The sequence below is a fragment of the Oryctolagus cuniculus genome, chromosome 7 (genome assembly GCF_964237555.1).
Source record: "Oryctolagus cuniculus chromosome 7, mOryCun1.1, whole genome shotgun sequence".
NCBI lineage: Eukaryota > Metazoa > Chordata > Mammalia > Lagomorpha > Leporidae > Oryctolagus > Oryctolagus cuniculus.
This window is the reverse complement of record NC_091438.1, coordinates 141169132-141193960: the sequence shown is the minus strand read 5'-3', so window position 1 is coordinate 141193960 and position 24829 is coordinate 141169132. Positions and strand designations below refer to the sequence as shown.

General features: G+C 53.8%; 1 protein-coding gene across 5 annotated transcripts in view; it reads right to left on the bottom strand.

The window, feature by feature from the left end:
- Positions 1-5002: 5002 nt before the first annotated feature.
- Positions 5003-24829, bottom strand: part of NKAIN1 (sodium/potassium transporting ATPase interacting 1) — a 58549-nt gene continuing 38722 nt past the window's right edge. Inside the window, exons 2-7 of one of the 5 annotated variants that reach the window (XM_051856760.2) lie at positions 12817-12954; positions 10698-10778; positions 8928-9149; positions 7437-7497; positions 6943-7024; positions 5003-6796 (exon numbers count right to left, since the gene is read on the bottom strand). In XM_051856760.2, the coding sequence (XP_051712720.1) occupies positions 6787-6796; positions 6943-7024; positions 7437-7497; positions 8928-9149; positions 10698-10778; positions 12817-12954 (594 nt within the window). In that variant the 3' untranslated portion in view covers positions 5003-6786. The remainder of the gene's footprint in view (positions 6797-6942; positions 7025-7436; positions 7498-8927; positions 9150-10697; positions 10779-12816; positions 12955-24829) is intronic. The other 4 variants (XM_051856761.2, XM_051856762.2, XM_051856763.2 and 1 more) reach the window with 4 other exon arrangements.

The window sequence follows — 24829 nt, the reverse complement described above, 5'->3', positions numbered from 1 at the left end:
AAGGGCTGGAACACTCGGCCATCTTTTGCTGCTTTCCCAGGTCCCTTAGCAGGGAGCTAGATTGAAGTGGAGAAGCTGGGACTCGAACCAGCCCCCAAAGGGGACACTGGCATCCCAGGCAGCGGCTCCCCCTGCTGTACTACAGTACTGGCCCCTTGGCATCTTGCTCCCTTGCTCTTCTGGGTCACGTGCTGTGGGGTGGGCTGGCTGCCACGTTGTAAGCACACTCAAGCAGCCCAATGGAGAACCCTGCAGCCTCCTGCCAAGAGCCAGTGCCATCCAGCAACCCTGAGAGCGCTCCCTGCACCTGCAGCCCTGGCCTAAGTATGTTTAAAAAATTATTTATTTTCATTCTATTTGAAAGGCAAAGTTAGAGACAGACACAGAAAGAGAAAACTTTTAGCCACTCTTCACTCCCCAAATGGCTGCAACAGCCAGGGCTGGGCCAGTGTGAAGCCAGGAGCCAAGAGCTTCATCTGGGTCTCCCAAGTGAGTGGCAGGGACCCAACCACTTAAGCCATCACCACTGTCTCCCAGGGTACGCATTAGCAGCACATTGGATAGGAAGCGATGGAGCTGGGATCCTGTGGCACAGCAGGTTAAGCTGCTGTCTGCAGTGCCGGCATCCCTTATAGGAGCTGGTTCGAGTCCTGGCTGCTCCAATCTGCTAATGTGCCTGGAAAAGCAGCAGAGGATGGCCCAAGTACTTGGGCCCCTGCACCATATGGAAGACATGGAAAAAGCTCCTGGCTCCTGGTTCGGCCTGGCCGTTGCAGAGTCCCAGCAACTCTGCTTCCAATCCAGCTCCATGCTAACGTGCCCTTGAGTTCCTGCCACCCATGCGGGAGAACTGGACAGAATTCCTGGCTCCTGGCTCTGGCCTGGCCCAATCCTAGCTGTTGTGGGCACTTGAGGAATGAACCAGTAGATGGAAGAGCTCCGTCTCTGTCACTCTTTCAAGCAAATATTTTTAAAAGAGTGAATTCAATCTAGAAAGTGAGCTGAAAGAGACAGAGGATCCTGGCCTTGTCTGTCATGCTCATTGCTTTAGCCCTGGTATCTGCATCTGAAACAGGGCGTGGAACACAGCAGGTGCTCAATCCTTACTTCTTTTTTTTTAATATTTATTTTTATTATTTTATTTATTTGAAAGCGTTACAGAGGAAGGAAGAGACAGAGAGAGAGATCTTCCATCCACTGGTTCACTCCCCAGATGGCTGCAATGGCCGCAGCTGCGCCGATCCGAAGCCAGGAGCCAGGAGCCAGGAGCCAGGAGCCAGGAGCTTCTTCCAGGTCTCCCACTATGGTACAGGAACCCAAGCACTTGGGCCATCTTCTACTGCTATCCCAGACCATAGCAGAGAGCTGGCTTGGAAGAGGAGCAGCCAGGACTAGAACCGGCACCCATATGGGATGCTGGCGCTTCAGGCCAGGGCTTTAACCCCCTGTGCCACAGCACCGCAGCGCTGGCCCTTTGATCCTTACTTCTTAGCAGAGAACGAAGCCAGCAAAGCAGAGAACACTCTGGTGTTGCTTTGTCCCAGCGCCCTGATTTCCCTCCTGCCTTGGCCTCCGCTGGGTCACTCACCCCAAGACCTGGAAAGAGGCCATCGGCCCTCCTCTCCATCTATATTCACCCCCTCAATGGTGAGTGATGGGGGGTTTGTACGACTGTCAGTAGAAAATGCAGTTCATCTCTCAATCAACATTCCTTAAATCCACCTCTAGACATCAGGGCGCCGGCAGGTGCAGTTTGCCTGGGCATCCATAATGATAGGGTCAGTGCACTTTCAAAAACTCTGTGGCCGCCTGGTCACCGGGGCTATTTTCCAAACCTGGAGCACCTGGGGACACTGGGGGAAAACACAGATTCCCGTCACTGCCCTGGAGACACTGGAGTCAGTGCACCTCCGGGTGACTGGAGCTCAGGAATCTGGTTTCTAAGAGATTCTTTTGGTCTCCAATATTGAGAAACACCACCCAGGCCTCTGGGAGCACGGAACATTCTGGGAATGCAATGAGGCCTTGGCACAAGGACCAATCTTACAAAAGTTGCAAGATCCAAATCCCAATGCACTGAGGGAAAAAGAAAACAAGCAGTTGTCTGTAATCCCAGTAGACTACGTGTTTATCAACTGCCTCTGGGGCAATGCACAATTTGTTTTGCTTTAAAAAAAAGTGTGCCCCCCCCCCCTTGGGCACCTTGCTGACTCAGCAGTTATTGGAAGATGGTCCTACTGAGATTATTCTAATGTGCAGAGGTTGCTGGAGATAGCCCCCCCCGGGGGGGGGCTCTCTGCCTCCGTGGAAGGATCAGCCTGACCAGTGGCACTGTAACCCAGGTCTGCCTCCACGTCAGAGTTTACACAGCTCATCAATGACCACTGAGCTCATCACCACCCACCTGCCCCCAAGAACTCACTCCTGCTCCCAGACAGAAGTGAGAAAGCCAGGCCTCCTGCAGACTTCACTGCTCCCCACGTTGTGCCAGCAGCCCTGCCAATCCCCTCGAAAGGACGGTTCAAAAGTCTTCAAGGAGCAGGCGTTTTAGCCTAGGGATTAAGACACCTGTATCCCATCGTTAAGTGCTTGGGTTCGACACCCTGACTCCAGCTCGTGCAGACCTTGGGAGGCAATCATTGTGGCTCAAATAACTGAGTTCCTGCCACATATGGGGAGAGCTGCATTGAGCTTCCAACTTCCCACTTTTGCCCCAGCCCAGACCCAGCTATCGCGGGCATTTGGGGAGTGAACCAGTACTGAGCAGTTTTTCTCTCAAATAAATCAGTCAATCACATTAAAAAAAAAAAAGCATAGAAATGTTCCCCATTGCCATTACACTGGGCTTCTGCACCCCAATTTGACGTTCAGCCACTCTGAGCCAGACACAACTCCTTCCCTGGGGACGTCCACATGCTGGGACAGGGGTTCAGCCTCGCACTTAAGGCGCAGGTTAGGGTGCCCACATGCCGTGTCACGGTGCCTGCTCTCTGCTCCAACTTCCTGCAGGCACAGACCCCGGGGAAGCAGCAGTCATAGCTAATCGGATTCTTGCCAGGAGACCGGGATCGAGTTCCTGGCTCCTGGCTTTGGCTTGGCCCCATCTCAGCTCTTGAGAGCATCTGGGGAGTGAACCAGCTGAGGGAAGCGCTCTGTCTCTCAAATAAGTAAATTTAAAAAAAGAAGAAGTAGAAGCAACGCTCCACGTTCTAATCCCTGGAAGCTGTGACTGCTGCACAAGTCACTTTGCAGATGTGACTGCTTTCAGGGCTGTGAGACAGAGGGGTCAGCCTGGGCTATTTGCTTGGGCCCAATCTAACAACAGAGTTCTTAGAAGTGGAGTCGCCGGGGCCGGCGTTGTGGCACAGCGGGTTAAACTGCTGCTTGAGATGCCGGCATCCCATACGAACGAGTCCCCCCCACTCCACTTCCTGCCCAGCGCCCTGCTAATGTGCCTGGGAAGACAGCAGAAGATGGTCCCATTGCGTGGGCCCCTGTCACCCACCTGGGAGACTCAGATGGAGTTCCAGGCTCCTGGCTTCAGCCTGGCCACAGCCCTGGCCGTTGTGGCCATTTGGGGAGTGAGCCAGCAGATGGAACAATCTCTCTTCTCTGTAATTCTTTCAAGTAAACAAAAGTACGTCTTGAAAAAAAGTGGAGCAGCTTTTCTGGCCGTGGTGAGAGATGTGGCCAGGGAAGAACGGCCAGAGCTGGGATGGGTTCAAGGATGGAGAAGGGAGGCCCGGAGCCAAGAAAGGCGAGCAGCCTCGGAGGAAAAGCCACAAACAGCTTCTCCCCTGGAGCCGCGGGGAAAGATGCAGCCCTGCGGACCCCAGCCCCCAGCCCCGCGGACCCCAGCCCCCAGCCCTGCAGACCCCAGCCCCCAGCCCCGCGGGCTTTTATAGAACTCTGCGCGAGAAACAGCCCTGATCTGAAGCTGTGACAGTAAACTGATGGCGCGCATGCTCCCAGCAAGGCTTCCTCCAAACTACTTCGCTTCCTACTTTCCTTGGCCCGGACACGTGTTCTCCTGCGACCACATCTTTGCCCTGCCATTGTCCTGCCTGCTGCACGCACTCTGGCTTCTGAGCTGTCAACAGCTACGCTGTGTCCTCAGCACTGACCGCCCGGCGGCGGCACCCACTGCCCACACAGCGCGCTCCCGCTAGATGGCGAGCTCCCTGAAGGTGGTGCCTAGGGCCCGGTTTCCTCTGGCCCCCATCCCCCCACCCCCGATGGTCAGGAGTGGTCCGCAGGGGTGTGTAGAACAGACCCGGAGCCTTCTGCTGCCTGGGATCAGACGCCGAGGAAGAGCAGAGGCAGAGCCACAGGCATCCTTGCAGGAGGATTGCCAGGAACCAGAGTCGAGTGAAAGCAGCAAGCGCTTGAAGAGTAAGTAGAATACAATGTGAAAAGGGAGGGGAAAAAGGAATATGTGTATACATTTGGAAAGACTTGACTATCGTTGGAAAGATATCAAAAGGTTCGTGGAAATGGAATTAAATTTATTTTGGTGCAAAAAAATGAAATCTGTGAATACAAGGGGGTCTTTAAAAACTTCACAAAAGGTGAATATTATGAAAAAACTGGGGCTGGTGTTGTGACACAGTGGGGAACACCACCTGTGATGCCAGCATCTTATATAGGCGCTGGTTTAAGTTCCAGAGTTCCAGCTGCTCCACTTCCAATTCTGCTCCCTGCTAAAGGCCTGAGGAAGCAGTGGAAGATGGCCCAAGTGCTTGGGACCCTGCACCCATGTGGGAGACCAGGATGAAACTCCCGGCTCTGGCCTGGCTCAGCTCTGGCCACTGTGGCCATTTGGGGAGTGAACCATCAGATGGAAGACCTCTCTCTCTGTCTCTGTGACTGTGACTTTCAAATAAATACATACATAAACCTTAAAAAAAGAAAACAAGCAAGCAAAACTATGTGTTGATTTCAAATTTGGGGGATCAAAATAAAGCTTATCAATAGATGCAGACCCAGAGGGCAGGACAGGAAGGCAGAGAAGAAAACATCATCTTTAATCAAGCCACCTGCACAGAAACCCGGGGCGCACTCCCCACCTGGCAAGGGCCCCCCGGCAAAGACCATTTATAAAAACGAAAGGCTTCAAAGCACCAGTGGCTAAACCTGCCAGTGGAGGAGGGGTGGAGACGCGAGAGCTGGAGGCGGCGCTGGCCCCACCGGCTGACCTGGCTGAGTCTGGAACCTGGTGCCTGTGGTGGCCAGAGGATGGCCTGGGACTGACGGGTTAGCCTGCGGGTGCGGATGGCGGGGCGGGGTGGGGCTGGCGTTCTAGTTCAGGATAGATGGAAGGGTGGAGACAAGGAGGGGGGAGGTGACCACAGATAGGCCCAGGTACACAAAGCACCCGCACCATCTGGACTCCCCTCCTTTCCCCAGCGCCTCCCAGGGCTGCTCCTGTTCTGCAGATCGGGACGCTGAGGCCTGGTCCTCAGGATTTCGGACACCAGCCAGTGTGCAGAGTCCCCGGGGGTGGCTCTGGAGGAGGGCTGGCAGAGAGAGCTCTCACCTCTCCCTGCCCCTAAGGAAGGGTGGGGGTGTTGGCCCTTCTGACCCCCTACTGCCCATCCCCCCACCCCTCTAAAATGCCTCTGGGATTGGGAGAGGTCACTTCTGGGCCCTGGAGTGGTGGCAAACGCTGGTGATGTGCAGACACGGGTGTCAGGCGGTGCCGACCAGCCCTTGTGCTCTGGACCTCCCGTCTCCCGGGAGGTGGTGGAGTTGCTAAGAGGGAGCAGAGCATGGGGGCAGCAGGCCTGGCTCAGGGACCAGGAGGGGGTGCTGAGCTGTGACTTAATTTCCCTGGAGGAGGGAGCTTGCTGAGGGTGGGTACGGGCTGAATCTAGCATGGCTTCCCCATGGGCCGGGCTGAATTCAGGACTCTAGGCTCTGTCCATCTGGTGAGAGAGCAAGTGGGCATATTGCTTTACGACAGGCGTCGACGAGGGTGGCGGGCGTGTGAGTGAGGTGGAGACCACGTGGGTTCAGGAGTGTCCAAGCTGGAAGGGGCGGGGTGGGAGGTTGGAAGTGGAATCCAGAGACCCGACACTGGGTTTTGGAGACTGAAATTACAGGAAGCACATTGTTCAAGGCCTGCTCCCACCTAAAGCCCAGCTGTGTGGCCTCAAGCAAATCACACCTCTGGGCCATGTCTGCAGAATGGGAATTATAATCTCTGCCCAGGGAACTGAGAGTCAAATGAGGCAGCTAGAAGGGTCCACCTGCTAAGAGATCGTTTCAATTACTCAATGTAACTGAGGCACAGAGTGGGCAAGGCTTTGCCAGAGGCCACACAGTTGGTGAGGGAGCTGCGACCTGAACCCAGCACTCCTGCCCCAAGTTCACAGTAGCTCTTCCAGGGCTGGTGAATGAGTGTGGTGCCATGGGGTGAAACTCTCTGCCCGGATGCTTCTCTCTCTGGACAGGGGCAGGGTGCTGGGTGAAAGGTAAAAGGGAGAGACTGGAGAATGCAGGAAGGCCCCAGCGCACGCCAAGACTGAGATTAAAAAAAAAATACAAATCTCGATATCCCCATCCCCTGCCTCGCGTTGCTCCACCCCCAAGTCCAGGCGGCAAAGGGCCAAGTCCAAGTCCACAAGTCCGCTTCTCTGGCCGCAGACCCACGTAGGGCCGGCGCAGGCTGCAGTCGGTCCACGGGCCGCCAGGGGGCGCGCCAGCCCATCTCGGCCAGAGCCGGCTGCGGGCGCTTGTCCGTCCAGCCTCCGAGGGCGCAGCGCCTGCAAGGGCGTAGGGCAGAAGTTACCCCGACCTGCAGGAAACAAAGACAGGTTAAGGCAGTGGACTCCAAAGGTATGGGGGCGGAGAGATGCGACTGCCCTGCGCTCCCCCGTTCTCCTCTTCCCCAGCACCACACCCCACCCTTCCATCCCCAGCCAGCTCCTGGCCAGGACCCACGTGTACAGAGGCTGCAGCTGCAGATGCGATGTCTTCTGGGGCGCCTGGTACCCGTAGGAGTCGAAGCCGCCGATGAAGTCAACTGCGGAGGGGGAGGGGCGCACAGTTAGGGGCGTGCCGGCTGGGGCGCGAACCATGGCAGGCTGGGTCCTGAAAGGAAGAATCCGACCCCGGGAAGCCGAGCCAGAGAAGCCAGGGGAGGCCCAGGCTAGCAGGGGTCAAGTGGCCGAAACGGGCGGCCCTGCAAGGAGTGAAGCCCTAGGGAGCCAGGCACGAACCAGGGGCCGAGAGCTCGCATGAGCAGGACAACGTTAGCGCCCGTGGTGCTGGAGCGGCTGCCGTGGCGTCTCCCTACGCAGACCCCTCCACCGGCTGCTGCCGCGCCTGCCCCTCCAAAGCGGAAACCAACCCTGAGCTCCCTCCCGCCCGCCCGCCCGGCCCGGGCCCTGTCCAGGGTGCTGAAGGGAAGGGAGGCGCGGTGGCGCCTTACTCACAGCTGTCCTCCTCTTCCAGGAACACTTTGCTCACGTAGCAGGCGAACACAAAGCCGAAGAGCTGGGGGCAGGGTGGGGGGAGACGAGTCAGGGAGGGGGGGCGCTGCCAGGATAAAGCCCGACCCTAACAACTTCAAGTTCAAAACACTGCACCTTGGGGAGGGGGCAGTGTTGTGGCACAGCAGGTAAACCCTATGGGGCCAGTTCGAGTCCCGGCTGCTCCACCTCCGATCCAGCTCCCTGCTCATGTGCCTGGGAAAGCAGCGGAGGATGGCCCAAGTCCTTGGGCCCCTGCATCCACATGGGAGACCTGGGGGAAGCTCCTGGCTCCTGGATTCCGATCAGCTCAGCTCTGGCCGTTGCGGCCATCTGGGGAGTGAACCAGTGGATGGAAGACCTTTCTCTCTGTATAACTCTGTCTTTCAAATAAATAAAGTAAATCTCTAAAAATAAACTGAACCTTAAAATCCAACATTCCTGATCCCGTTCCCCATCCTGGGAAAGTGACTGTGACAAGTAATTATTTTACCTCTTGAGCCTCCGTGTTATTTTTGTGTTTGTTTTCTGGAAGTGAGCAATGCCTTATTAGCATGTTAATTGGAAAGACAATTGTGTCATTTTGTGGGTATGAAGTGCTGGGGTCAGGGCTGGCCCTCCCAGAAACTGGAAGATTTTTTGTTTGCTTGCTTGTTTTGTTTTTTTGTTTGGCTTATAAACAATGGAAATTTCAAGTCGGGGATTGACATGCTGGTAGACACAGTGATACATGGATTCTTCTCCACGTCATTACTCAGTGGAAGGGGGAGGGGCGGCTCCTACTATCTTGGAGCCATTTTTGTATTCTCATAACTAGAAGAGGTTGGTACTGTCACTCATTGCTGTGAATAAGGACAAGCATGGTGAGGGTGAGTGACACGTACAAGATCACACAGTGGGAGTATGGTACTTTTTGGTTTTTTTGAAAGGCAGAGTGACAGAGGAAGGGAGACAGCGAGTGATCTCTGTTGCTAATTCACTCCCACTGGGCACAAAAGCCAGGGCTGGGCCAAGTCAAAGCTGGGAGCCAGGAAATCCATCCCAGTCTCTCACATGGGTGGCAGAGACCCAAGCATTTGCGCCACCACCTGCTGCCTTCCCAGGGTGCACGGGCAGTGGAGGAGGGACTCAACCTCAGGTATTCTGATATAGGACGTGGGCGTCCCAGGAAGTGACTTAACCTGCTGTGCCACAGCACCCACTCCGTGTGGTACGTTAAACCCAAGACTGACTCACAGCTGGTGCCTCAGCCTGTTTGTTAATCTTGCTCACTCCCCAAGTGGGGGCTGGGTAGGCATAAAAGGAGCTGGGGCAAGATATGGAATCAGATCTGACCAGAAGCCCAGACAGGCTGCAGGACCTAGATTCACTCCTGCTTAACTAGGGCTAAAGAAAGGGCTTGGGGTGGAGGCTCCCACATCTGGGAGTGTGGGGGTGGGGGATGGAAGGACTCACTGCCAGGAAGATCTGCAGCGCGCTGCTGAGGGCTTCGATGTAGGGATAGTCGAGCAGGCAGCCAGTGACAGAGATGACATGGTGGTCCTCCAGGGCCAGGCGGGAATTCAGAACAGGCGTCACCAGGCAGCCTGGCCCATTCTCCATCCACCAGGAACGGTGCAGGGATGTGTTGAAGGTCATGATGAAGTCCCGATCCTGGGAGCAAAGGGGCCTGGGATACTGAGCAGGGGAGGGAAGGGAATACTCCCCAGGCTCCAGAAGACTTGACATGAGGCCTGCTTCTCCCCTGGACTGTCGGGGCAGCTCTGGGGCTTGATTAGTGACAGGACCAGGAGTCAGAACTGCACATCCATAACTGGCCAGTAGGTGGCATTTCATGATCATGCAGGCTGCATGCTTCCATTCCTAAGATGCAACTGGGCTGGTGTTTGACTCAGAGGAGCCCATGTCAGGGCTGGAGGGGACACCAGGAGTTGGCCGGTCCACTTTCCCAGCCATTGGGGAAGCCCTCAACTCAAGCCCTAGCACAGCCCATTCAGTTTCCACCGCTTCCTCTGTGTGTGACCCTGGGGAAAACTCTCCTCTTTGCATCTGTTTTAAAAGGCAGAGAGAGATGGAAAAATAGAGACAAAAGCTCCCCACCTGCTGGCTCACCCCTCAAATGCCTGCAACAGCAGGGCCTAGGCCAGGCCAAAGCCAGGAGCCAGGAATTCAATCCAAGCTGGGCGGAAGGACCCAGCTCCTTGAGCCATCACTGGCTGCCTCCCAGGATCTGCAGTAGCAGGAAGCTGGAATGGGGAGCCAGAGCCGGCACTCAGACCCATGTACTTCAGTGTGAGATACGGTGTTTCAACCACAGGGCCAAACCCCTGTTCCTCTTCCACGTGTTGAGTGGAGAAGGGCTGACCTGGATCAGAAGTTCTGACCCAAGGTGTACATCCATGTGTTCGTTGATCCTTTCACTTCTTCAGTCATTTAGAGATCCACTGTGGGATGACTGGGAGCCCAGCACTCAGACGTGTGATCTCATCCACCCGCCCCCCCAGCAACCACGTGCAGCTCTGTCTCCACTGACTGAGTGAAGAAGCTGAAGTTCAAGGAGCCCAAACCACTCACCCAGGGTCACCCAGCTGGACATGGAAGAGCTAGGATGTGAATCTAAGAGGGTCAGGTTATGAAGCCAATGCTCTTATCCACATGTTATGCCTCCTGAGTATCTAAAAATAGAATTTGTGTCATTCTGGCTTTGCTCTTTTTCAAGCTAAATGGCCTGACTTTCTTCAATATTTCCCCATGTGACACAGTAAGCTCAATTGTCCCTGAACAAGCCCTAAGTAGTTTCTTTCCCCTCTGAAAAGCATGGATCAGAATTGGACCCAAGTCTCTGTCCGCACAGTAAAAAGTGCAGGGCATTTTCACCTCCCTTGCTCTGAATGTCCACCTCTGTCATGGAGTCTCAGGAGAGCTTTCTGGGCCACCATCTCCTGTTGGCTTTTATGAGCTTGTGATCAACTGGGACCTCCAGCTCATCTGCACACAGGCTGCTCCTCGGCCTCAGCTGCTTTGTCATTGGTTCTGAGATGCACAGAGGAGGCCAGGAGCAAAAATGTGGGCATGAAGAAAGGGGAGCGCAGATTAGTTGGATGCAGGGAGAGAGGGAAGTCTCTTCAGGACAGGACGTCCCCGATCCACACCACACCAGGAGCCCCGGGGTAGGGGAGGGGGAAGGTCCGGCCTGCCCTTGGCACTGCCTGGCCTGAGGCTTACCTGGGACAGCTGCCCGACCTCCAGGTAGAAGCAGATGATGAAGGCATTCCAGCCCACCCAGAGCACCAGCCAGGCTGCATACTGTGGAAAGCAGAGGTGGGGTCAGCCTGGGGCCTGGGGGAGCGGGGAGGGGGTGTCAGTGGAGACAGAGCTGGAGGACTGAGGAGACCCGTGCAGGGGACACTAGGACAGTCCCTTACTCAGAGAGCATGCTGGAGTTTACAAATGCTCACACACATCCAGTGCCCACTACAGACCTGCAAGGGAGGCCCAGGCCTCTGCTTAGACAAAATAAACAAGGTCAAGGGGAGGTTTGAGCTTCCTAAGATCACACAGAGGGGGAGGTAGGGCCAGCACCCAAACCCTATACCTTTGACAGCCAGTTCTCTCTGCTCTTCAGAGAACCATAACTGTTAGGCCAGCAGGGTCTAGTAAAATCACACAGGGACTTTATTAAAATTGCAGATTCCTGGGGTCAGCATTGTTACATGGTGTGTTAAGCTACTGCCTGAGATGCCTACATCTCATATCAGAGCACCAGTTCAAGTCCCAGCTGCTCTGCTTCCAATCTGCCTGGGAAAAGCAGCAGAAGATGGTCCAAGTACTTGTACCCTTGCCACCCATGTGGGAGACCCAGATGAAGTTCCAGGCTCCTAGATTTGGCCTGGACCAGCCCTGGCTGTTGAGGCCATCTGGGGAGTGAATCAGCGGATGAAAGATCTGTTTCTCCCTCTCTGTCACTTTGCCTTTCAAATCAAATCAAATCAAATCAAATTAATCTTTTAAAAAATGCAGATTCCAGGTCAGCGCCGCAGCTCAATAGGCTAATCCTCCACCTAGCGGTGCCGGCACACCAGGTTCTAGTTCCAGTCAGGGCGCCGGATTCTTTCCCGGTTGCCCCTCTTCCAGGCCAGCTCTCTGCTGTGGCCCGGGAAGGCCCAAGTGCTTGGGCTCTGCACCCCATGGGAGACCAGGATAAGTACCTGGCTCCTGGCTTCGGATCAGCGCAGTGCGCCGGCCGCAGCGCACCAGCCGTGGCGGCCATTGGAGGGTGAACCAATGGCAAAAGGAAGACCTTTCTCTCTGTCTCTCTCTCTCTCTCACTATCCACTCTGCCTGTTAAAAAAACAAACAAACAAACAAAAAAACAAACAAAAACAGATTCGTTGGTTCTACCCTCCAGACATACGGATTCTGAATTTCTTTTTTTGTAAAGATTTATTTATTTATTTGAGAGGCAGTGAGAGAGAGAGAGAGAGAGAGAGAGATCTTCCATCTGCTGGTCCACTCCCTAAATGGCTGCAATTGCTGGAGCTGGGCCAATTCAAAACCAGGAGCTTCTTCAGGGCCACCCACATGGGTACAAGGGCCCAATAATTTGGGCCATCCTCCACTGCCTTCCCAGGCCATCAGCAGGGAGCGGGATTGGAAGTGGAGCAACCGGGACTCCATGTTGGCACTGCAGGAGGAAGCTTATCCTACTACACCACAGCACCTGCCCCAATTCGGAATCGCTTTTAAACGTGTATTTATTTATTTGAAAGGCAGAATGAGAGAGAGAGAGAGAGAGAGAGAGAGAGAGAGAGAGAGAGAAGAAACAGAGAGAGAGATCTTCCATCTACTGGATTACTCCACAAATTGCCACAACACCTGGGGTTGGGCTAGGCCCAAGCCAGAAGCCCAGAACTCCATCTGGGTGTTCCATGTGGGTGGCAGGGTCCCAAGCACTTGGGCCATCTTCTGCTGCTTTCCCAGGTGCACTAGCAGGGAGCTGGATCAGAAGTGGAGCAGCCTAGACTCAGACTGGTGCAGATAAGGGATAGTGGCATCACACGCAGCAGCTTAACGCGCTATGCCACGGAGCCAGCCCTGGGGGAGCTTATTTTTGCTCAGGGTACATCCAGCTTATAATTGGGTTCTTCCCCTGAGAACATCTCTAGGAAGAAACACCAACCTTGACCTCTTTGGGGAAAGTGGCCCTGGGATCTGAGCATCCTCCCACCAGCTGGGTTGGAATTGAGCCCAAGTGAGCACCAAGGTTGTGGGGCGGGGGGGACACCTCCGGCTGGAGGAGCAGGGAGAGACGGGGTGGGCCTGGGAAGGGGACGGCGAGCCGTACCAGGATGAGATATCGGGATCGGTACTGCACGGTGCCGAAGATGCCCAGGATGACCGCCATGATGTGCAGGAAGTTGGCCAGGATGGGCGCCCACTGGTAGCCCAGGAAGTCAAAGATCTGCCGCTGCAGCGCAGCCACCTGTGGAAGAGATGGGCTGAGGCCACGGTCACACCTGGGAGGCCTGTGGAGCGCGTGACAGCTGTGCCATGAGACACAAGATTCAGTGCCATCCAACCCACGGGTACCAAAGAGATGCTGAGAGGCAGGGGCAAGTCTGTGCAGGTGGAGGCCTCCCTACGCATGGTCATCACTTTGGGGCTGCTGGAGGGAGCCAGGAGCCAGGGCTCAGACCCCTTCCTCCCTGCCAGGGGCTCCCTACCAGCAGCTCAGGCTCCTACCCCTCCCCATTGTGTAGTCAGGATCTGGACTGCCTCTCCCTGCCCCAGCTGACGGCTCCAATAATTTCCTGAGCCTGAGCCACCTCCTCCGAGGTTGTGGGATCCATGGGTTAGAGAGCATTTTCCTTTTTTTTTTTTTTTTTTTTTTTTTTTTAGATTTATTTTATTTATTGGAAAGGCAGAGTTACACAGAGATCTTCTACCAGCTGGCTCACTCCCCAAATGGCTGCAACAGCCAGGGCTGTGCCAGCCCAAAGCCAGAAGCCAGAAGCTTCATCCAAGTCTCCCAAGTGGGTGCAGGGGCCCAAGCACTTGGGCCATCTTCCCCTGGTTTCCTAGGGAGCCTCATTCGAAGTGGAGCAGCTAGGGCTTGAACTGGCTCCCATATGGGATGCCGGCATCACAGGCAGCATCTTAACCCGATGCACAACAGCGCCAGGCGCAGGGGTTCCTTTTCTCTCTCCTTTCCCCAGGGAGGTGGAGTAGTTTACAAAACTGGCCTCAAATTCTGCCTCTTGCTGTTTCCATGCTCTTTGGCAGTGCCCGCACACATTAACTCTGTGTTCAGTCATGTGACTTGCCCAAGAGGACTCTAGCAAATGTGATGCAAAGGAAGGCTTGAGATGTGCATGGGAATCGGTGCTTCTCTCTCTCTCTCTCTCTCTCTCTTTTTTTTTAATTTGACAGATAGAGTTAGCCAGTGAGAGAGAGACAGAGAGAAAGCTCTTCCTTTTCCGTTGGTTCACCCTCCAATGACTGCTGTGGCCGGCACGCTGCGGCCGGCGCACTGCACTGATCCGAAGCCAGGAGCCAGGTGCTTCCTCCTGGTCTCCCACACGGGTGCAGGGCCCAAGCACTTGGGCCATCCTCCACTGCCTTCCCGGGCCACAGCAGAGAGCTGGCCTGGAAGAGGAGCAGCCAGGACTAGAACCCGGCGCCTATATGGGATGCCGGTGCCTCCAGCGGATTAGCCAAGTGAGCCCTGGCGCCGGCCCCTAGCCTGCTTCTCTTGTGACACAGATCTTGTGAACAAGCCCAAGCTCACCTGCTGTGGAGGAGAGGCCACGGGCAGGAGAGCCGAGGCAGCCCTGCTGATGGCCCACCCACATTCAGACATGTAAGTGAGGCCATCCAAGGTAATTCCCTCTCTGCCCCCACCACCTGTTGGCCACAGTCACAGAGTCCAGACCAGAACGTCCCTGCTGACCCATAGGATTGCGAGACATGAAATGAAATGTTTTGGAGTGATTCATTATGCAGCAAAAGCTAACTAGGATATGAATGCATTCATGTTAAATGTTAAAATGGAATTAAAAGGTAAGTTTAGAGACCAGCATTGTGGCACAGTGGGGTAAGCCGCCGCCTCTGATGCCAGCATCCCATATTAAAGTGCCTCTTCGGCTGGTGCCGTGGCTCAATAGGCTAATCCTCCGCCTGCAGCGCCGGCACACCGAGTTCTAGTCCTGGTCGGGGCATCGGATTCTGTCCTGGTTGCCCCTCTTCCAGTCCAGCTCTCTGCTGTGGCCCAGGAGGATGGCCCAAGTGCTTGGGCCCTGCACCCGCATGGGAGACCAGGAGAAGCACCTGGCTCCTGGCTTCAGATCAGCGCAGTGCGCTGGCCGCAGCACGCCGGCCACAGCGGCCATTGGAGGGTGAACCAACGGAAAAGGAAGAGCTTTCTCTCTGTCTCTCTCTCTCTCACTGTCCACTCTGCCTGTCAAAAAAAAAAAAAAAAAAAAAGTGCCTCTTCAAGTCCCACCTGCTCTACTTCCAATCCAGCTCTCCGCTAATGCACCTGGGAAAACGGCCAAAGATGGCCCAAGTGCTTGGCACCCTGCCACCCATGTGGGAGACTTGGAAGGAGTTCAACAACTCTTGGCTTTGACCTGGCCCAGTTCCAGCTTTGACCTGGCCCAGTCCCAGCTGGTTTTGCAGAGCAAACTAGTGGATGAAAAAAATCTCTCTCCCTATCTTGCTGTAACTCTCTCTTTTTTTTTTTTTTTTTCCTTTTTAGGATTTCTTTTATTTATGTGAAAGAATTATAGAGAGCGGTAGAGACAGAGAGACAAAGGTCTTCCATCTGCTGGTTCACTCCCCAAATGGCCACAACGACTGGAGCAGAGCTGATCTGAAGCCAGGAGCCAGGAGCTTCTTCTGGATCTCCCATGTGGGTGCAGGGGCCCAGGGACTTGGGCTATCCTCCACTACTTTCCCAGGCACATTAGCAGAGAGCTGGATCAGAAGTGAAACAGCCAGAACTTGAACGGGCACCCATATGGGATGCTGGCACTGCCGGCCAGGGCTTTAATCTGCTGCACCACAGTGCCGGCCCCAACTCTTTCAAACAAATAAAATAAATTCATTAAATCGTTTTTATTAAAAAAAAAAGGTAAGTTTATTTTGGTGCAAAAAATGTTTTGAAACTCATGCCTACTTTTCTCATCGTCAGCATTTCCCACAAACTGTTGGAAGACCCCGCCCAGAGCCCCCAGCTCAATCTTAGGAATAAAGGAGCTAAGGACACCCATGGTGCCCGATTGCCAGCACCCTTCCTCTGGTGACAGAATCCTTCTCTGGGTTCTGGGACACTCCCACGGCCACTCTGTCCATGTGACTTGGACGAACTGACACCCCGAACCCAGGCTGAGTCAAATAATCAAAGCCACAGTGACGGGCTCTGGCGTGGGCACTCACCCTGTGTCCTGGCCCTGTCACCTGGCTATCTGCAGGAGCGGCTGGGACAGGCTGCTCTGAGTGGGGACGGTGTCAGCTTGGCGCTCCTGGTGGCCATCTTTATCACCACAGGGGCGTGGCCTACCTGAGGAAGAAGCCACCACTGGGGGAGGGGAGGGAAGGGGTGAGGAGTAAACCGCAAGGGGAGTGCCTGGGGACAGGGTGTGAGACTGCAGGATCGAGCCTTGTCAACAGCTAGCTCTCCTCCTGGTACAAGGAGGGGTTCACAATGTTTGCAGGGAAATGGAATTAAGTTTTAAAAATACCAACTTGATTTCTCAGCAGAAGCTCCAACAAGTTCACTTTTGCAAGCAATGAAACCAGATATTGAGTCTGTCCCTAACACAGAGCCTCCTAGGGATGTCTCCATGCCTGTGCCATCTTGTCACCTTAACTGAAGAATACTGAGTGCCTTTTAAGGCTTTTCTTCTTTTCTTTTTTTCTTTTTGACAGGCAGAGTGGACAGTGAGAGAGAGACAGAGAGAAAGGTCTTCCTTTGCCGTTGGTTCACCCTCCAATGGCCGCCGTGGCCGGCGCACCGCGCTGATCCAAAGGCAGGAGCCAGGTGCTTTTCCTGGTCTCCCATGGGGTGCAGGGCCCAAGCACTTGGGCCATCCTCCACTGCACTCCCGGGCCACAGCAGAGAGCTGGCCTGGAAGAGGGGCATCCGGGACAGAATCCGGCGCCCTGACCAGGCTAGAACCCGGTGTGCCGGTGCCGCAAGGCAGAGGATTAGCCTAGTGAGCTGCGGCGCTGGCCATTTTCTTCTTTTCTTTTTTGAAGATTTATTCATTTTATTTGAAAGGCAGAGAGAGAGAGAGAGAGAGATCTCAATCTTTCATCCCCTAATTCACTCCCCACAATAGCCAGGGCTGGGCCAGGCCAAAGCCAGGAGCCAGGAGCTTCATCCAGGTCCCCACGTGGGTGGTAGGAGCCCAAGCACTTGGACCATCTTTTGCTGCTTTCCCAGGCCATCAGCAGGGAGCTGGATGGGAAGTGGAGTAGCTGAGATGAATCAGGGCCTGTATGGGATGCTGGGGTCTCAGGCAGCGGCTTATCCCTCTACGCCACCCTGCTGGTCCGCTTTAAAAAGGTCTTTAAGATTAGGAAACACAAAGAAATAAGGAGCAAACCAGAGCTGGAAGGTGGATGCCTAAGGCTGTCCATGGAGACGCTCATGAAATTGCCCTTGTCTGCTGAGAGGGGCGAGCAGTAACGCTGTCGAGGAGCAGGACTCTTGCCAGGCGTTGGGAGAGCTGTGGTTCAGTTCCTTACGGCACCGTCCCCGTAAGCAGATGCTACCACTTGTTGGCCCTCCAGAAGATCAACAAGCAAAATGCCTTGAGCACCCCCCAAGCCTGCTGTCAGGGCCTCTGCTCCCACGCCCTCCTCCTGGTAGCGCTTGCTTTGATTGCGCGTTGTCTTCAGGTAAAGTCCTGCTTCATCTCCTGTTACAATTCATAGAAGGAATGCTTCAGAGCTTTGTGTTGTTTAGGATTTATTCATTTATTTATTTGAAAGCAGAGTTACAGAGAGAGGGAGAGGCAGAGGGAAATCTCCTATCTGCTTGTTCACTCCCCAAAAGGCCAGGGCTGGGCCAGGCTAAAGCCAGGAGCCAGGAGCTTCATCTGGGTCTCCCACATGAATACAGGGGCCCAAGCACTGGGGCCATCTTCAGCTGCTTCTCCCAGGCCATAGCAGGGAGCTGGGTCGGAAGTGGAGCAGCCAGGACTCTAACCGGTGCCCATACAAAACGCATGGTGCTGCAGGCGGCAGCTTTACCCTCCACACCACAGCGCCGGCCAGCCTTGCTTCAGGGATCTTGATCCTACTTGTTTAAATTTCCATTGAAAGCGATGCTCTTGTCTGCAGCTGATCCGGGTCCAAAAATGTTGGCACCGCCAAGCAGAGCTTTGCTCCAGTCTAACTTTTCAGTTAGAATCGCGTCAGCTGAACCCACTGGGACGGCTATGGTGTTGGCTCTTGTTCCTGCTGTTAATTATCGGTCCTCTTCGATTAGAGTACAAACGAGATTATTTTTTTCCAATCTGATGTGGATGGTCTGCCGCCCCGGGCTACAGATTCCACGCTGTCATGACCCTCTTGAAAAGGAGTTATCCATTTGTGAACTGCTGATTTCCTTGGAGCTTTGTCCTCATAAACTTTTCATAAGTCATCAGTGATGTCACCAGTGTTTCACCATAAATTGGGTATCTGTTCTTGCTTCAACTGTGGCAGAATTCATGTAGCTCTGATGGGGCCTCTTTTTCAAAGCGATGCCTTGTCCTTAGTGCCTCAAACTAGATCCAGCCATGGAATAATGGCTATGAGTTTACTTTGGTGCAAAAGAATGTTGAAATCTTTGCACTTTTTTTTTTTTTCAATACACATGTTCATGTTCCACACACTTTTTTAAGACCCTCACACTTCTGATTTCTGTCGCTCACAACCAAGAGTCCTGACTGAAACAGGAAGGGAGAGTGGAAGGTCTGGTGGGGAGGGAAAGGGAGAGGACCCCAGCAGGGAGGCAGGAGGAGGTGGTGCCGATGCCACTACACAGATGGCAAGGCTTGGGCAGAGGCCAAGGAAGCTGCAGGTCTGGGCAAAGTGGTGAGGGAAGCCTGGCGGTGAGGCCCAACCCTGGCACCTACCCACCTGGCACCAGCCTGGCCGTAAGGAGCGTCCCAAGTTCATCTCCTTGGGCAGAAAGGCAGAGCTGGGATCATCATCTCATTTTTAAATCTTATTTATGTATGTGAAAAAGCAGAGTGACAGAGAGAGAGAGAGAAAGAGAGAGAGAGAGAGAGAGACTCCCCCAAATAGCAGCAACAGCTGGGGCTGGATCAAGCCAAAGCCAGGAGCTAAAAACATGGGGTCTCCCATGTGAGTGGCAGGGACTCAAGTAATTAAGCCATCATCTATCTACTGCTTCCCAGGCGCATTAGCAGGGAGCTGGATCAGAAGCAGAGCAGCTGGGACTTGAACCAGCACTCTGATATGGGATGCATGTGTTCCAAGCAGTGGTTTAGCCCGTCCAAACCAGGATTTCATTATGAGGAAAGAGAACATGAGGTACAGAGAGAAGTGACTTGCCCACGGCCACACAGCAGCTTGGTGGCAGACCAGGCCTTTCCCTGTCGCCTGTCCCATTTTGGCACCAATGCACCGCCCTTCCCAGCTGGCCCTGGCCTGGCAGTCAAGAGGTGCAGGTCCCAGTGGAGACTCTGCCTCTGCCTGCCTGGCTACCGTGGGCAGGTCACCCCCCCTGCTGGGTCTCAGACTTCTCCCCATAGGTGTGGAAGTTACTGGATTGGATAATCCCTGAGGGCCCTTCCAGTTTTACTGATTTATTTTATTTGAGAGGCCAAGAGACACAGGGATACGGAGGCAGAAAGCGCTTCCCAGCACTGGCTCACTCCCACATGCCCGCCTTGCCCTCCCAGCTTTGACGGCCATGGTCTGCTGACCCTGGGAAGGAACTCGCCAGCTGCAGGGCCCTTTCTCTGCTGCTCCCCACCCCCATCACTCTTCCCCCACTTCCATTCCCCCGCCCCCGCACCGTGACTCTGGTGGTTTGGGGTCCGGCTTGGCGTTCTGGATTCAGCCGGCACCTGGTCCATCAGAGGATGGAGCCAGTGGCTGTGACAGGTGCTCAGGCACATGGCGGAGCTGAGACCCCTTGCCCATGTATGTCCACCTAAGAGATGGTGGCACCCCATCTCCACCCTGGCCCCACTCAAACCTCCTTTCTCTTCTGTGGCCTCACAGATGGAGTCAATATCATTGGATAATTTTTTTTTTTTTTAATGCAGCAGCTTTGAAAGTTACTCAAAGGCAGGTTCAAATCCTAGCTGTGCTGTGTGACCTGGGCAGGTCACTCTCCTTCTCTGAACCTATTTCTTCAACCACAGAGAAGCCACTCCTCCTGAGAAGTTGTTTTGAGAATATAACAGAAATCGCATGAACGAGCTGACGATTAGACCCTTATTTTACTGAATGCAGCAGTTTATATGTGCCCTGGCCATTGCAGCCATTTGGGGAATAAACCAGTGGATGGAAAATCTCTCTCTCTCTCTCTCTGTCTCTCTCCCCCCTCCTTCTCTCTCTTCTTATGCCTTTCAAATGAATAAATAGATCTTTATTTTTTAAATTAAATTTATTTATTTGAAAGACAGGGTTACAGGGAAGTAGAGGCAGAGAGAGAGAGAGAGAGAGAGAGAGAGAGAGAGAGAGAGAACCTTTCCATCTGCTGATTCACTCCCCAAACGGTTGCAGTGGCTGGAGTTGAGCCAATATGAAGTTGGGAGCCAGGAGCTTCTTCCTTGCTGATTATTCTTTAAAGATCTATCGGGGCCAGTGCTGTGGCATAGCGAGTAAAGCTGAAGCCTGCAGTGCCGGCATCCCATGTGGGCACCGGTTCAAGTCCCCACTGCTCCTCTTCTGATCCAGCTCTCTGCTATGGCCTGAGAAAGCAGTAGAAGGTGGCCCAAGTGTTTGGGCCCCTGCACACACATGGGAGACCCAGAGAAAGCTCCTGGCTCCTGGCTTTAGATCAGCTCAGCTCTGGCCGTTATGGCCATTTGAGGGATTGAACCAGTGGATGGAGGACCCCTCTCTCTCTTTCTGCTTCTGCCTTTCTGTAACTCTGCCTTTCAAATAAATGAATAAATCTTAAAAAACAAAACAAAACAAAACAAAACAAAACAAAACAAAACAGCAGGGCCAGTGCTATGGCGCACTAGGTTAAGCTGCCACTTGCGTGCCAGCATCCCATGTGGGCACAGGTTCCATTCCCGGTTGCTCCACTTCCCACCCAGCTCCCTGCTAATGTGCCTGGGAAAGCAGCAGAAGACAGCTGCAGTGCTTGGGCCCCTGCACCCACATGGGAGACCAGGATGAAGCTCCTGACTCCTGGCTTTAGATCAGCCCAACTCTGGCTGTTGTGGTCATTTGGAGAGTGAATCAGCAAATGAAGATTTCTCTCTCTGATTCTCCTTCTCTCTCTGTAACTCTGACTTTCAAATAAACATAATTTTTTTTTTACAAATAAAATAAGAAAAGCTCCACTGGATGGGGGCAGGGTGCACGCTGGGATCAGCAACCACAACGTGGACTCCTGGAGCACCAAATTCCCCCGTGTGCGGCTGCCCTGCTCATGGGCCGGGGTACGGCGGCTCTTCGTAGGATCCGGCCACACTCTGCGCCCCGGGATGTGCCACCTGCTAACGCACTACTACCAGAATTGTGGGACTAATGACTCCTTTACTGGCTACTAGAAGCCTAGGGACAGACCCTTTAGTACCCAACAAAAACCAGAAGATCACCAGAGTACCTGCGCCCCTGCCACTGTGTGGCAGTCTGGTGAGCCAGAGGATGGAAGATTGACTCTCTCTGTTTCTCTCTCCCCGCCCTCCTTTCCCTTCCTGCTTCTGACACTGCTATTCAAACACAAAATCTTTAATAGAATCCAACCTTGTGGGTAAAGAGAATAAGCTTTGTGGCTAAGAGAAGCTGAACAATTGTTCTCCTCATGTGATGTGTGTTTTTGCCCATATACAGTCTCTATGTATGTGTGTATACTTATTTTTATTAGAATTTTTCTTCTCTTTTTAGCATAAAATAATCCTAATAATGAAAATAAAATAAAATAAATAAATGAGCAAACAATGAGCTTACGAATTGCTCATTTCTGGAACTTGATATTTCACTGCAGGTAAATGACTACAGGGGTGACTACTGTATCTTTTTAAGAATCAACATTCAGTGTCTCATTAAATATTCTCAGTTCTCAGTTTACTGTATTTTTATTATCAAACCAAGCCCAATATTTCAGAATTTCTGCTTGTGCAACAGTGATCTGCAGCTAATTAACAAATAGCCATAAGAACAGAATAGGGGGCTGGTGTCGTAGCATAACAGGTAAAGCTGCCACCTGCAAGGCTGGCATCCCATGTTGATCCCAATTTGAGTCCCGGGTGCTCCACTTCTAATCCTACGCTCTGCTAATGGCTGGGAAAAGCAGAAGATGGGCCAAGTGTTTGGGCCCTGCACTCACTTGGGAGACTCAGAAGAAGCACCTGGCTTCTGGCTTCAGCCTACCTCAGCCCTGGCTATTGTGGTCATCTAGGGAGTGAACCAGTGGATGGAAGATCTCTCTTTCTGTCTCTCTGTCTGTCTGTCTGTCTCTCTCTCTCTCTCTGATTCTCCGTCTCTCTGTGTAACTCTGACTTTCAAATAAAAATAAATAAATCATTAAAAAAAAGAACAAAATAGGATAAAAATCTTTCCCATCTGGCTACACCAGCTTAGAAACCATAATCTGGGAACTACAGTAATTGTATATATTTTTTAATTTAAAAAAAAAAAAAAACCTTTCCAGGCCAGCTCTCTGCTGTGGCCAGGGAGTGCAGTGGAGGATGGCCCAGGTGCTTGGGCCCTGCACCCCATGGGAGACCAGGAAAAGCACCTGGCTCCTGGCTCCTGCCATCGGATCAGCGCGGTGCGCCGGCCGCAGCGCACCAGCGGCGGCGGCCATTGGAGGGTGAACCAACGGCAAAGGAAGACCTTTCTCTCTGTCTCTCTCTCTCACTGTCCACTCTACCTGTCAAAAAAAAAAACAAAACAAAACAAAAAAAAAAACCTTTACTTGAAAGACACAGAGAAAGAGAGCTCATATATCTGCTGCTTTACTCTCCAAATGGCCACAATAGCTGGGCCTGAGCAGATTAGAGCCAGGAGCCCAGGACCCAATCCTGGCTTTGCCCAGGCTGGCAGGGATCCAAGCCTTGAGCCATCATCTCCTCCCAGGCTGCAGTGAGCAGGAAGCTGGAATTGGAAGCCGAGCTGGGACTTGAACCCAGGCACTGTGATATGAGATGTGACCATCCCAAGCAGCATCTTAGCTGCTGTGCCAACGCCCGCCACCTGCAATTATAAATCTTAACCGGCCTCAGTGAGCCTTTGTTACTCGATGCGAGGAACCATGCGTGTGGAGCAACAGCAACCTACCCCTTTGTAACAATTTCAAATGCGAGTGCACGGAGGGAATGAGAAGACCTTGGGGATATTTTTACCCAGGCAGCCTGCAGGCCAGGTCAAGCCAGCTTTTCAAATCTCTGTCCTAAGTGGGCCAGCAGCAAAGTCCTTGGGGGTAACCAATGCAGCCGCCTCCCGGATCTCTGGGCATAGGAAGGCTTGCTCCTATCCGCTCCCACTCCGCCTTAGCACTTTCTCTAAAACGCAAATCTCACGCCAGCCACACAGAACCCCAGCCACACAGAAGTCCGCTGACCAAGGACCCAGAGTGACAGATGAGATCAAGGCTCCTGCGCCTCGCAGCCCTGCCTTCCAGAAGCCAGTGTCCCCTGGGGAGGGCCCACACTGCTGCCCATCACTCCCCCCTGCACTGGTGCTGCTTTCCCGGGTCCAGTGGCCCTCAGTGCCCCCTTCCCATGCACTCCCTGCCCCCTTCCTATGCCCAACCGGCAAGTGCCCCCAGACCCCCAGACCTCCAGCTCCCTTCCCTGGAGGAGGGGTCCCTCTGCTCCTTGCATTTTGCACCCAGGATTCTGCTCTCCCTGAAGCCCCTTAAGGAATTCTGCTTCTCTTCTCTCGTCTCATGTTCCTCGGGGCCCAAAGGTGGAGTTGGGATCCTCTGGGGTCCCCTAGCCACATCCAGAGCACATGGCCCTGAGGCTCAGCCTGCAGCCACCCCACCCTCCTCCACTGCACGTTCTTCTGGCCGCCAGGTCTGGCACCATCTTTGAAAATAAGTTTGGCCCCTGCACCCTCCTGGTTGACTTTGACATCTGGGGCCACCCCATCCAGCTGCTCTGCCCCAGTCTCCACACCGCCTCTCCCATGGCCTTCTCCTCCATGTGCCCCATCCACACAGTAACTGCTCTGCCCAGCTCCATTCTCCACACCCTCTGGGGTGGCAGGACCTGTCTAGTGCATTCCACAGCCCTCCGGGTGCTTCACAGCCAACGCTGGCTGTGGGACTGCAGCCTCCCTGTGACATCAGTCAGTCTTGCCTGGGGCCAGTCCCTTCCATCGCACTCGCCAGGAGAAGCCCGAGCCTGGCCATCATTCGTTTCCCCTGTGCGACTGGAGAAAGTCACCCCGGACAGACTGGCCGGCTGTGCTGACTTCAGAGGGCTCCTGATGTCCCGTAGCCTGGCTAGGTCTCCCCAGTGACCGTCCCAGATCTTACTGTGTCCAAGCCTCCTCTACCCTCTCTCAGGGACCACCTGGTCACACTCTCCCCCGCTGCCCCTCCCTTACCGTGGCCCACAACACCCTGGCCCTTCTCTCTTGGAAACTCAACATCCTCCTATCCCTAGGACCCTCCCGCTGGCTCCTAAACACCTCAAGCTTCTCTCATTAAAAAAAAAAAAAAAAGACCCTCTCACCACCTCTCCTGCCACTCACTCTGCCCACTACACTGCGGCTTTCCGTTCTCACTGAGGTCCCTGGCAACCCCCAACCTCCTCGTGTTCTCATCCCACCTGGTCTCAGGGGCCCTTTCTCCTGCCTGCACCTGCTCTTCCCTGGCTTCCGCCTGTGGCACGGCCCCAGGAGCAGGATGACCCAGTGGTTAGGAACAGAGCATGGGCTAGAATCCTGCAGCCACTGGTTATTAGACCATTCTGGGCAAGTCACTAATATCTCTGTACCTCAGTTTCTTTATCAAAAAATAAGATATGATTCACAGAATCTTCCTCATAGGGCATGAGGAGTCAGCACTACTTAAAATTACTGTTCTCCAGGGTGGGCATTGTCCAGAGTGGGTTAAGCCATCACTTGGGACCCCTGCATTTCACACTGGAATGAATAGGGTGAAATCCTGGTTACTCTGCCTCCAATTCAGCTCCCTGCTAATG